Source organism: Ictidomys tridecemlineatus, chromosome X (genome assembly GCF_052094955.1).
Source record: "Ictidomys tridecemlineatus isolate mIctTri1 chromosome X, mIctTri1.hap1, whole genome shotgun sequence".
Classification (NCBI taxonomy): Eukaryota; Metazoa; Chordata; class Mammalia; order Rodentia; family Sciuridae; genus Ictidomys; species Ictidomys tridecemlineatus.
This window is the reverse complement of record NC_135493.1, coordinates 60,692,487-60,706,541: the sequence shown is the minus strand read 5'-3', so window position 1 is coordinate 60,706,541 and position 14,055 is coordinate 60,692,487. Positions and strand designations below refer to the sequence as shown.

Below are 14,055 nucleotides of genomic sequence, written 5' to 3'. Positions count from 1 at the left end.
AACCAACATTTATGTAGCTTAACAAGGTATCCGAGGTATATAGGCCTACCTTGGAGATATTGCAGGTTTGATGCCAGATCATCACATTAAAGCAAATGTTGGAATAAAGACTCACATAATTTTTTGGTTTCCCAGTACAAAGGAAAGTTAGATTTACACAATAATGTAGTCTCTTAAGTGTGTGATCAACATTATGTCTAAAAATGTACATACCTTAATAAAAATATTTCATTAAAAAGACATAGTAAGCACATACTGTTGAAAAAATGGTATTAATAGACTTTCTCTATTCAGGCTTGCCACAAACTTTCAATTTGTAAAAAGCACACAGCAAGCCAAGGTAAAATATAACAAGACACCACATCCATGTATTCATTCATTTAATAAACACTATGAGTCAGGCACAATGGTTTGCACTTGAAATATCACATTAAGGTACAAGTGCTCCCTAATCTGACAGCCTTATTCTAGGAGATGACCTAAGACTGAGGTACAAAGTATATCAGAAGCATGTTTTAACTGCCTTAAGTGAGGCACAAAGTACTTTGAGAGTTCAGAAAAGGTAAAGCCCATTTCTGGCTGGAAAGAAAAATGAGGAAATTCTTCATGGAGGAGAATTGGACATTAGTTTTTTTTTTTTTTCGAGTTCTACAAGACCTTTATTTTTTAAATTTTTTTTAATTTTTTTATTGGTTGTTTACAACATTACAAAGCTCTTGACATATCATATTTCATACATTAGATTGAAGTGGGTTATGAACTCCCAATTTTACCCCAAATGCAGATTGCAGAATCACGTCGGTTACACATCCACAATTTTACATAATGCCCTATTAGTAATTGTGTATTCTGGACATTAGTTTTAAAAAGTGTTTTGGATTTGAGTGAGTGGAGATGAGGAGATGTACAGCAACACATGCCATGTAGAAAAAATAACATGAGCAATTAGCACCAGGGTAGGAAGGTAAATGAGGTTATGAGTAGTAGAAAGTAATACTCATTTATACGCATACTGGCAACATGTCAGGGAGTATTGAAGGACAGGATAAAAAGGTAAATCAAAGAAGAGTTAAATGTCTGTCTAAAAAAAAGTCTGAAGTTCAATTGGTACCTAGAGGGGTAGTAATGAATTTTCTAAAGAATAGAATAAACTTTAGAAAGAAATAAGCTGATATACTAACTAGATTGGAAGAGGAAATACCTGAAAGTCGGGCCATTAAGAGGTATTATGCCAGGAGTGGTGGCATATACTTATATCTCAGCTGCTCAAGAGGCTGAGGCAGGTATATCAAAAGTTTGAGACCAGCCTTAGCCACTGAACAAGAACCTGTCTCAAAACAAATAATAAAAAAGGGTTGGGGATATACCTCAGTAGTAGAGTGCTTTTTATTTTTTTTCACCATCTGTAAGGCCCTGGGTTCAATCTCCAGACCTCAAAAAGCCCCTCCTCAAACCTTCACAACCCCCCCAAAACAAAACAACAAAACAAACTAACAAAACCATAGTGGACAAAGCTAAAAAGAATCAGCATTCTATAGGAGAGTTAAAGAAAGATAGGGATAAGATTAATCTGTAATTTGAAGGTTGTTGAAGCTATAGAGAGCTCATAAAATTGCCATAAGTAAGGGTGTAGACATTAAGAGCTGTAAAATTCCAGTGTCAAGAGCAAGGGCATGAAAAGGAAAAAAAATGTAGGGAAAGGGAATATTGGAATTGTTGAAAAGTCAGAAATCCAAGGGATGGGGCTCAAGAAGGATATTGATAGTATAAAATGCTGCAGAATATCAAAGGATAAGGATTTAGAAAACAATGTCAGAATTGGCATTTAGGAGGTCAACGATCACCTCTGGTAGATCATTTTCAGCTAAGTGTTAAGCAGAAATCAAATTGCCAATAAGACCCAGAAGAGTAGCAGTAATAAAGAAGGGAAACAGTTTTAGATTTTTTTTAAAATAAAAGTTTAAGAAAAGACAGTAACTTCAGGGCAAAACAATCTCAAACCTGTATCAGAAGTATCAGTTCTTGTTTTAAACCACAGATTTCTGGACCTCACTCCCAGAATTTCTGATTCAGTAGGTCTTGGGGTAGGGCCAAAGAGTTTTTGTGTATATCAAGTACTCAGATATGTTACTGTGGGTAGTTCAGGGACCACAGTGTGAGAATGACTTGTGACGATTGAGGAGAGCTTTTATTTATTTGTTTTGATTCATACCCTTGAACATTTTCTATAATGTTCAAGGATATGAACATAATGTGTCTAAAAGGGAAAGTGCAAGGAGAGATGGGGAGAAAGGAGATGCAAAAGAGAGGAGTGAGAATAAAACTAATAAGAGTCATGAACTGAAGGAGATAAAGGAATCAATTATGTAAATAAAGGCAGTGGAGGAAACTTCTTATTTTCTGAGGGATGAGGAAAGTAGGAGAGCAAAAGAGAGAAGACAAAAAGGACGTCTTAGGAGGAAAGAAGGGAGGTTGGGAGAACTTCTATGGAATCACTTTGTGGTAAAATCATTGAGAAGTGGGAGGCAACAGCTGATGAGAGTTAAGGGGAGGGTAGCTTGGAAAAAGTAGAAAAGAGTCCGGATGTCAGCTACTGGGAATTCAAAAGGAAGTCAACAAAATGAATAAAAGGCTACCTACTAGCAGTGGGAATCCAGCTGAAGTAGAATAGCTTGAATTTGAATAGCCTAAGATTTGAAAGGGAACAATAAGTTGAGACACAGAACTTAAAGAGGACCTATCTCCTCCCCCTGGGACAGTGCAGTATGGGAGTATCTTAGGTTAAAAGTAGGTAAGTACTTAGACTTTCTGAGAATTTTGAGAATTATTATTATTTTATTTCAGCTAGAAAATGTTCATTTTTTTCCTTTAAGCATCTGATTTTGTTTTACTTCTCAGGTTTTGACCAGTTCTCTCTTGTTCAAGTGATTTCCCACCTTTGCCTCCCATGTAACTCATCTTGAATTTAACATTGCAAGTGAAAGAGAGAAAGATACATTGTAGGGCTGGGGTTGTGGCTCAGTGATAGAGTGTTTGCCTAGCATGCATGAGGCCCTGGGTTTGATCCTCAGCAACACAAAAACATAAAATAAATAAAACACATTTCAGATGATCATTTCAAAGCCAGTTTCCTAGGAAAACATATAGGATATATGAATAGGATACATGTAGGTTTTAGCCAATTAAGTCCTCAGTTATATGAATGTTTTAGTTTTACATTTATTGCCTTGCCTAATCAATTTCCTTTGATTGTTTACCTAAAAATGAACCTTAGAGGGCTCTTGGGAAGTTCCTATTAGAGGCCATAGTAGAGGTCATAACTTCAGATGCTTGAGTGTTTCAAATAATTCCATTTATTACCTTGGGATTTGCTTGAATGCCTGTTCTGAAAACCATCCCCTGCAAACATTTTGGATATTTTGCAGTCCTGCATAAGTTTGCATATGTATATATATATATATATATATATATATATATATATATATAGTTAAATATATATTATTAAATATATATTTAATGAAAATGGTATATTCATTTCACTGACAGTGTGAAATGAAGTAGAATGTTTGGCCTAAATTCACAGATGAGCATGCTTCCCTCCAAACTGAGCATAAATTAGGAAAAAATGTAAATTTCTAATTAAGGCTAAGAATTTTATAGCATTTCAGTGTATGAGAAGCTACACTTAGGCCTCAAATCATACCATTGGAATTAGGCATCTAGAGGCATCTAGAACTTCTTGTTCTGATGAGATATGGTATCTGCTTGTACCAATTTTATTCATAATTTCTGTGGTGTTTGGCTCCTCTCTGGTATTAATTCACAAACCTTGAATATTTTCTTAGTTTTAATGCAGGGTCTCTCATCTCCCAAGGGTACCCTGTTTACTGCAGCCTTTATGATTTTATATTGCTTCATATAATTCCAAACTTACAGGGTGTTGACATGCAAGGCTTCCTCTGGCCTTGTAGAAATCTAGCCTTATTTAGAAATATATTTGGCTTAGGGAAGACATTAAAGTCAGAAAGGGATAGAAACAAACACTCTGTGTGCAATTTGTCTCAGTCTCAAAGCATATATAATAATAATAGAAATAGCAGCAATAAAACTGAGAAATCAAAAGATCAAGAAACCCTAAGGACACAACACCTGGAGTCTTAGATCTAGATGACTAAATCTTTAAATTACAAGTATCACTTAAGAAAATTACTAAGTCTACTTTCCAGGGGACTGCAATGGAAAGGAATTCAAATAATGAAACCATGGGTCTTTTGTGTATTGAAAGCTTCTAAGAGACTTTAACACTTCAGTGATCACTGGCCAATTTGAATCCCTAGTATTTCTACTAGAATTTGAACCTTAATCTCTGGTAGTAATTAAAATTTAATTCTTACCTTTTCTAAAGTTATCAAAATTATCCAAAGTTATCAAAGTATGTTTGTTTTTCAGTATCACAATGATTAGAGTCTAAGCGAATGTTCAACTTTTCACTTTTTATATTGCAGAATTTCTTAAATATAAAACATCTATGTAGTGTCACATTTCTGAAAACTCCAAATCATTCTCTGAATGAAAAGGCCTTTATAATGTAGGATTTTTAATGGAATTAGAGCTATTTCAAACAAAACTTTCCTTAACATCAAATCTGTTCACTGGAAATTTTAATCATAGTAAGTTAACATAGACAAGTTATCTCGACACATTTTTAATAGCTATTTCTGTCAAAACCCCTGTTGAACAATTTTTATTATTTAAAAATACTTGTAAATACAAACATTTCTGTCATTGCAGTTCTATTTTTGTGAGAAGCAGTACTTTTCTGCTTCTGCTCTCTTCAGAATTGTTCATTTTGCCTTTATTTTCTTCCCACAATTGTACCAGTAAAGCCAAAACAATTTGATATCTTTAAAAAATGTTTTGTGGATGCAGAAGTTCCAATCTATTAGAGATTCTTATTGCTGTATTCCAAAAGCAACTGCCATCACAACTTCTTAGCATTTTGTCCTCATGCAATTTAAAATTAAAACAGTATGAAGAGATTCAAAGGGCAGTTTTTTTTTTAAAGGTTTAATTTTTTAAACCTTTATTTATTTATTTATTTTTATGTGGTGCTGAGTATTGAACCCAGTGCCTCACACATGCTAGGCAAGCAGATCTACTACTGTTCCATAACCCCAGGCCCCAAAGGGCAGTTCTTAGGTTTGGTTGATGAAATGACAAAAGAAGAAAAATATGTTGTAGAAAGAGGCATAGAAATCTAATTTAGGACATTTACTACTTATTAAGGGACTAAAAAGAACTCACTCCCCATCTTTGACATTGCTAAGTTCAACTCCGAAGGAATATCAGAGTTGTTGTATGAACTATGTAGTTGGTAACATTTTGTAAAAAATTTAAGCCTGGATTTCACTGTCTTGAATAACTACTAACCACTAGAGGAGAGAAGCACAGGAAATACCTTTCTATCAAAGTATCAAAACCTTGACAAGGAGTCTTAAAACAACTTTTATATGGTGAGCTAACCACTATATGCTGTGTGGAAAAGAATATGCCTTTCTCTTGGAATGTTCCCTATTTAGACATTTTGTTGATTATGAGCTCTTGCAGTAAGTTTGGGGCATTGGACATGTGGGGGAGGAGGAATGTTGAGCTAGAGGACTGAACCTTCAAAGCTCATACACAAGGGAGGGAAATGCCACATTCAAGAGTACAAACCGTTGCCCTTTTCTCGTAGTCTATAATGGTTGTTTTGAGGCATTAAAGAAGTTTTCTTATAAATTTTACCGGGGGTAGTGAAGAGCAATTCTGAGAATAAGGGATGCGGACATAGAAAGCCTAGTCTGTTCCAGGATTGTGGCGGAAGTGCTGTAAAATGAGGTGTCCATCTGCCACCCACAGACTAAGTCGGCTTCCTAAAGTGTTCGTGGGCTCACTGCGCTTCCTGATTATCAGTGTGTATGAGCTAGATAGCGACCCAGCAACTCTGATATGAGTGCGATCCGGAGGCCGGTTCTCTGTGCGCTGGGTAAGGCATAATTTACACCCAGCGGACTAGGGGGACTGAAGAATGGCTGAGTTGTTTACTTCGGAACTCACCAGAGTCTTTCTCTAGGAAAATGGGCGAAGCAACCTATTAGCGCTCACAGAATTTGGGAGCAATATCTAAGTGGAATTGTCGCTGCCATCTCACTTTCCTTGAACGAAACCGGGTGCGAGGTGGCGGGAAGGTGATTAGAAGAAGGCTTCAGGAGTCCCGCTTTGTGTTTCCTACCCTATGCTCCTGGGGCGCAGAGAAGATGGGTACGTTGCGTACTACAGTTTCAGATCTCTGCCTGATAATTGGACGTTCTCTTGTTAGATTTCCAGGCAAGAAGCCGAAGAAGCACCACACCGCCCCCTTTTCGGGCTGCTTCTCTAATCACCCGCGAGCCCAGAACCGCCTCAGGTAGTGTGAGGCCGGCCAGGGAGTCTCCACCTCCACGCTAGCAGCAGCCATTCGATGCGCTCAGGCGCCGAGGGGGTGGGGCCCATTGGCTGGGGGGCGCTGCCACTCTCGGGAGGGGGTGTGGTGGGGGTGGGGTCTCGGACCGCCGCGGGTCCAACTGCTCACTGTTTGCTGGGTAGTGGGTGAGTTTGAGCGTGAGCGGGGCTGCTGGAGACTTGAGAACAGTTCAGAACGAGCAAGCTCACGCCAGAGAGGGAGAGAAAGAGAGAGAGGGAGTGAGAGAACGGGCGAGCAAGAGTGAGGGAGTGCGAGGGGACCTAGAGGAGTCAGGGAGAGAAAGCGAGGGCCAGAGGAACCACGATAAAAACGGAGTGAGCATGTCTGTCTCCGCACCTCCCGTGATCTCTGCAACTTCCAGTGGTACCGGCGTCCCGGGAGCTTTATTTCGGGCCGAACCCCTATACTCCACTCCGGGAGAGCCCCCTCGTCTCACCCCTAATATGATCAACAGTTTTATGGCCAATAACCACAGCGGCAGCGCCGGGAGTGGCGGGGTCGGTAGTGGCAGCGTTGGCAGCTGCAACACCAACACCAACGAGTGCCGGATGGTCGACATGCACGGGGTGAAGGTAGCTTCATTCCTGATGGATGGCCAGGAACTGATCTGCCTGCCGCAAGTCTTTGATCTTTTCCTCAAGCACCTGGTGGGTGGGTTGCACACGGTGTACACCAAGCTGAAGAGATTGGACATATCTCCAGTGGTGTGTACCGTTGAGCAGGTCCGGATCCTCCGCGGGCTGGGGGCCATCCAGCCTGGGGTGAACCGCTGCAAACTCATCACCAGGAAAGACTTCGAAACTTTGTTCACTGATTGCACCAATGCCAGGTGAGACACCCATTTGTTGACTCACACGCTGCTCTTGCCCCTTTGCCCTCTTTTGCATGTCTCATCCCCCTCATCCAACTTTGTCTGTAGAGAATGAGTCTTAACCAGCTTGCCTCTTCATACTTTAAATCGGTGGGGAAAGAGGACTAGAAGGACTCATTAATTGCGGGTCCCTTCTAGTCCGTGCTCAGTGGCAGGGCTGGGGTCTAAAAAAAAGTCCCGCACAAACTTCAGTTTGCAGTCCTCTACTGAAACTTTCCAGCCTTTCTCCCATATCTTGCATGGCTTTTTGGCTGCTTGTGTTTATTTGTTAATTTCTCTATTTGGTTTTCTTTCCTACTCTTTTGTGGCCTTACGGGTCGGGTAGTTTTTCTTCTGAACACCGACACCAGGGGCTTTCTCTGGGGGCTGGCTGAGCTGTAAACCAGGCTCCAACGCTGGCAACCCAGAAAATAGCATTTGGGGAATGCAGGGGGCTGGAAGTCTAGAATCCATCCCAGAGGGTGATTCAATCCCCATCCTGTAAGTTTGTTGTGAGAATGTGTGGAATGCATACTGCTGTTTGTTGTTGGTAGTGATTGTGTGTGCGAGCAAGTGTGTGTAAGGACGAGTGCTCATGCCTGCTGCGCAAAGCTCCCTGGTACACGATACAGGAAAGTAGATTAGTCTTGTTTCTTTTTTTTAAAAAAAGACCGCAGATGTCACTTTCCTGGGATCGTCTCTTTTGGGTAATCTACAGAAGGTAATGTGGGGCATGAAACGCTGGGGCTGGGTCTGGGTTGGGGGTTGGTATAGAAGTTGGTAGGTTTTCTAGAGAAGATGCTCTCAGCTCTTCCCCCCCACCAGGCAAACAGTTGGAAGGATCCCATTCCCTCAAAGAGAGGATTCCTTAAATGATGATGGCCAGCTTCCCTGGTTGTAAGTGTGCCTCCTTCATATCACAGTTCAGAAGTACATTGAAGTATAAATGTCCATTTGCACATCAGAAGCAAATTGTGTTCAATGGTTTGAGTAAAAAGGAAAAGAAACTATATTCCAGATTATTTGATTTTTAAAAAAATATCTGTGAATTAGTCTTTATTTAGTTTATTTGATCTCTAATCTGTTAATATCTACAAAAGTATATATTTGGCATTTGAGATTGGCATACAAACTAAGAAATTACCATCACCAGATTTATAGGAGCAAAGGGTTTTGTTGTAAAACGCTACTACTATTCATCATTTTGCAAAGAACTTTGGAGGTACACTGTCTCTGTGCAACTTTATATGATCATATCTCTGGGTCTATGATCTAAAACTATAACTCAGTTACCACATTTAGGGTAAAATGCAAATCACTGTTTAGTTGAAAGTGTACTGACAACTTGTAGACAAACTGTTGCTTATTGTTACAATAAGATAATGCTACAGAACTTAAAATGGAACATTTTCTTTTTTCCTTTAAGAAGTGTTCTTCTGGATTCAAGCAATTGAACAGAAACCTGTTCATGTGAGAACTCCTACCTAATGCATATTTGGGGCTTACAAACCTAGTTCATTAGATCAGCTTTTCTTAAGAAAGATAGATGACCTTAAAACACAAAGGATAAAGGCTTCCTCCAATAAAACAAGCAATTATGGGTTGTAAGAGTAGAAAGAAAATTTTACTTTGACTACAAAGCATTTTACTAATATATGAATTCAAAAGATTACAAGGAACTTCATATAGGGGCCATCTAATTCATATGTTACCTTTCAAAAACACTTATATTTAAATAATTACAGACATGAAAACCTATCCACTTACCTCTCTCTCCCTCACCTCTCTACTTTTCTATCCTTTCCTCTCCTCTCTTCTTATAAACTTCCATTCTTAAAGTGAATAATTATTACATTTAGGAAGTTCTTCCTTCCATGATAATTAATTTATTTGTTCTTGAACAAAATCTATGTATTTTAAAAGTAAATAGATTAATATTTTATTGTCATTTTGATGCTTTCCTTTTTAAATAGAAACTTTTCTTTAATTTTTATAGAGCTTCTTGCTGAAAGGGAAAGTGATCAATTTCTATATACTCAGAGACAGGTAGTCTTATTCTATTTTTGTTATAATATACCTTTATTATTTTTTAATCCAATTAAGTTTTATTTGCTTCTTATCATAGCATTTGAGTTTCTAACTTTTTTAGCTTGAATTGCTTTTGTGTATGTATCTGTCTAAAGGTGAGAGAGACATATTAAATACAGAGAAAGAAAAATATTTGTGATAGGATGAATTTGCTTTCTATTGCATTTTCTTTTCTTTATAGGTCTTTTATTTATTAGATTTATTTTCTATAACTGTGTTACAAGCATTGCAATATAGAATTGTTAAAAATTGTGAAATATATTCTATGTATGCAATTAATAAATGAAGATGAGGAAAATTACTAGAAACACACCTACATTGCAATTTTTAGGTAGGGAAAAACCCAATTTCTAGAAAAATCTAATAGTAAAATAACATTACCAAGTTTTGTTGTGCAAATACCCTCATAATCAATCATGTTGTTAAAAACTACTAGATATAATGATGGTTATGAAAGATGCTTTTTGAATTTTGGTAACATTTACAGACTATGTACTTTAAATTATTCATAAATCAGAATTTAAAAATTAAATTTGAAATTAATATTTAGATCAACATTATTTCTATGATTTTTAAATTCAGTGAAAAATGAGGGATCTAAATGAGAAGGAGGTACAAGAGAGACAACATGAGGCAGATAAGACACAAGGCCAGTAAGAGAGAAGAAATGTAGGAAAAGAGCAGAATGATGACATGAGAAGGAGAGAAAGATGGAGAAAATCTTATAGAGTTGTCTAAAGAAAATGAATAATGTGCTAATGGAAACCTGGCTAAAGAGTATTGTCCTTTAGGACTCATGACTTCTTACAGCTTCTAGCTAAAGGTGAAGGGGAGAGCAGTGCCTTGAAAAATTATGTATTAGGTTGAATGGAAACTCTCACATTATATTCTTATTTTAAAAGAAGAGATTCGCTTTCATCTCCAATGTATAAATTTTCATAATATATTACTGAATGGAAGGACTATTTGTATTGGTGTCATTGGAAATTTTCTTTTCCTGCATTATTCCCCATCTGTCAAATGTGTGGGGAAGAGTACATGTCCTGATTTAGTGTATTTTAATTTGGAATGCCTTATGCTATCCCAGGACACATAAAATGGACCATTTTCACATTTGTCCTTTTCAGAGACTTTAACACATTGCCACTAAGTAGCATCTTGATTTGGTTCAGTGCACATTTTATCAATGTGCTCTGAAGATAAATGAATGAATACACATCATTTTTTGATAGTGTGAAAGTCACAACAGCATCTCAAACAGTACCTTATATTAACTTTTTGTTTTAGTCAATTACTGAAATATTCAAAGTTTTTTTTTTCTAGAAAAGAAGTTGGGAAATAATATCTGCTTCAAAAACTAGGAAATTATAAGACTAAAACTCTTGACCATACATTGTTCTATTAAGTGAAGCTTTACATCACTGGAATTTAAAGGGCTATATGGTATTCTCCCTTCATGATCTTTAACTTCAAAAAAATAATTATAGGGAAATTATTTTGAGAATTATTAAGAAAATGGTGAATTTTCTTAAACCAAATGAAAAATTATTATATATGGTTTTAGATTTTGTTTTTGAAGATAAAGCACTATGGGTTTCTCTTCATTTATTATACAAGAAAACTTGGAGTTTTTCAATACCAGAGAAAAGAGGCAGATTCAGAAAGCAAATGCCTAAAATTCTCACTATTATGCAGTGAATTTTACTACTAAATTGTACTAAGTTTAGTAGCAGTACAATACAAAATTGGTTTCACTAAATTGGGAATCATCCACGACATTTTAGTGTTATTTTTTTAAAATCTACCTATCTATATGAAAGTAACATTGTTGGATTTCATGATTGGCATTTAATTTTGTTTGAGGAGCAACTGATTGAATGTTATTCAGTCACTTAGAGTTAAATGGATGTTTGAAGAAATAAGAATGTATAATTAAGAAGAGACTTTAATAATGTATTTGGGGATATGCTTCAACATATATTTAAATGTATAAAATTCACTTTTTAAAATTAAAATTCAAAATAGTTCAATTATAGTTCATTTTGACAGTGTGTAAACAGAACATAAATGTGGCTTGATATTAGACAAACTTTATGAGAAGAATAACCATGTTTACAATATTTTAAAACTAGTTTCCAATGCTAGAAATATGATTATTGTAAGCAGTTGATGAGTTTGGCTTTGTATTCACACTTGATGAATACTTTGTAGTTCATGATCCATACAGAATAATGTAATTTATTTTGAAAACTGATGTTTGGCATTTACAGTAAAGTTAAGCAACATACAATTATTAAAGAACTTGTATCACTTCCCTGGGCTGATATATATTTTCAGAAATGATAAAAAGGTTCTAGAAATGAATCCAGGCAGTTAATACAGACATTTTATTTCAAAGGATGATGATGAGATAGTCATATTGTCCATTACAAGCAGTCACATAGTCAACAATGCTGTGTCTTTTATAAGAAGAATGGTATCAGGATTACAATTAAAGTACTAGTCATATGCTAATGTACAGAACTTTTGTGTGTATATTCATTTTAAATCTATATTTCTGCATAACCAATAATTTTTGTATTTATGTAAATACTTTAACTTGTATTCATATTTGTCTTAAACACTCATTTATTGGGTGATGGATACTATATTAAAGAAATGATCCATGACATGATAGAGTATATTTTTGAATTTTTATGTACATTACCCTCAATGTCTAGTACATGAACACCAATAAATAATTAGGATGTGATCGTCTTCAGACAATATTGTTTTATGTGGCTTTATACAGGAATTTCTAATATTTGTAGAAGATATCAAACCTGAATTATTTTATACTTTGTTAAGTGACATTATTTTGTCTTAATGAAATACTTAGTTGTTTGTAAAATGCTTCTTGTAGGTAAATATAATTGTGAGATATCCTAGTCACATTATATCTCAGTTGTCAATCTAGATATCTAGTGGCACTTTATCTTGTTCATGTAAAGATACACATGATTTAAATTTATACACTTTACACATTTCAAATATGTATTAAACTACACTAATTGATCCAAAAGTGAAAATATTATGTTTTTAGAGACAAATATCAAATCAACCTTTTCTCCCAAAGCAAAACAATCAGGTATTAATGATATTCATATTGCATATTCAAAAGGTCTTTGGTAACATATTTTCTTCCTTTTTTCCCCTTTCACCATCAAAATCTGCAAAACTCTTCCCTGTCACTTCAGATCACACAATTCTACAAAGACAAAACAACATTTAAACACATTTGGTTTGGAAGGGAAATTGAGCATTTGCACCCAATAAGCCTGATTGTGGAAATGCATGCAAATTGTGTTTTGATTTATCTCTTTTACACTTTTTTCCATTTGAATTGATCTTGCATTAATTTCACCAAGCGGCTCTGTGAGGCTGCAGATGTTGCCCTGTGTTTAATAAATCAATGAGACAGATCTGAATGAATCACTTCAGATGGATTCTCTGCTCGGTTTGATGTCTAGATGTTATTCTTAGCTTGTTATCATGACAGATGCATTAATGTTCCCATACACTGCCAGCAATGTCAAAGAGATTGAAGCTTTTAAAGTGGCGGCATCCCTTTTTCCATTTTCTGCTAGAACAACTAAATTTGTTTTATTTTACTTAGGAATCAGAGAAAAATATCAAAGCAATCTTAAGATATGAATCTTCATGAGAAAGATTCTTAATATTCATGGTATATTATTAACTATACCAAAATGGTGGAAATCAATAAAGTGTAAAAACTAAATATAATATAGCTATATAATAGTGCCTCCACATTAATATATAATTATAGGAGGAAAATGAGAATTAGTAATATATGATTGGGATACATTGAAAGTGTCACTATAAATAGAACAATATTGTATCCAAATTGATTATGGAAGGGTGTTAGTTTTTAAATCCTTAGTAATAATCTTTTTGTTGGATTAATGCAGCTGTAGTACACTCTTACCAAGGGATTTATAGAACTCCTTCAGTATTTAATATTTTTTGGTAGGAAGGAGACAGCCAGTTCTTGTATATTCATCATTTCCTCATTTTGTGATACTGAAAATCTTAGAAGTGTTTATTTCATTTAAATATATATCAGTTATTTATATTCTGAGTAATAATTTATAAATCACAAAACATTCTGTAACAATAAATGTTATCTTTGTAGTTTAAATCTTCAGATTTAGAAAGACCATATATCCACTTAAAGGAACTTTGATATAACTCTAGTGAAAATTACCTAACATCATTAAATATCTTAACTACATATTTTTATTTTGTTTTTATATACCTTTATTAGGCCTGAAGAACCCCACTTCATAATCTTTGTTTTGGGAGAGAAAGAATCCTGTCAATTGATATGGAATACTATGAATTTAGTGTTGTAGGTAATATAACATTTTATTTAATGTCTGATACTTGCAATTGCAAATTTTGAAAGGAGGTTCAACATTTTGAAGAATATTTTTTTAAAAACTTCAGCTTTTGGAAGTAGATCCTCTTTATAAGCCTTTATGATACTCTTTTTATTATTTTTTAAAATATTTATTTTTTATTTGTAATTGGGCACAATACCTTTATTTTATTTATT

General features: G+C 35.4%; 1 protein-coding gene across 13 annotated transcripts in view; it reads left to right on the top strand.

The window, feature by feature from the left end:
• The first annotated feature begins 6,582 nt into the window (after positions 1-6,582).
• Dach2 (dachshund family transcription factor 2) overlaps positions 6,583-14,055 on the top strand; it is a 488,288-nt gene continuing 480,815 nt past the window's right edge. For 7 of the 13 annotated variants that reach the window (XM_078034580.1, XM_078034579.1, XM_078034574.1 and 4 more), the window contains exons 1-2: positions 6,583-7,331; positions 8,023-8,073. In XM_078034580.1, the coding sequence (XP_077890706.1) occupies positions 6,823-7,331; positions 8,023-8,073 (560 nt within the window). In that variant the 5' untranslated portion in view covers positions 6,583-6,822. The remainder of the gene's footprint in view (positions 7,332-8,022; positions 8,074-14,055) is intronic. The other 6 variants (XM_021728784.3, XM_021728781.3, XM_021728779.3 and 3 more) reach the window with 1 other exon arrangement.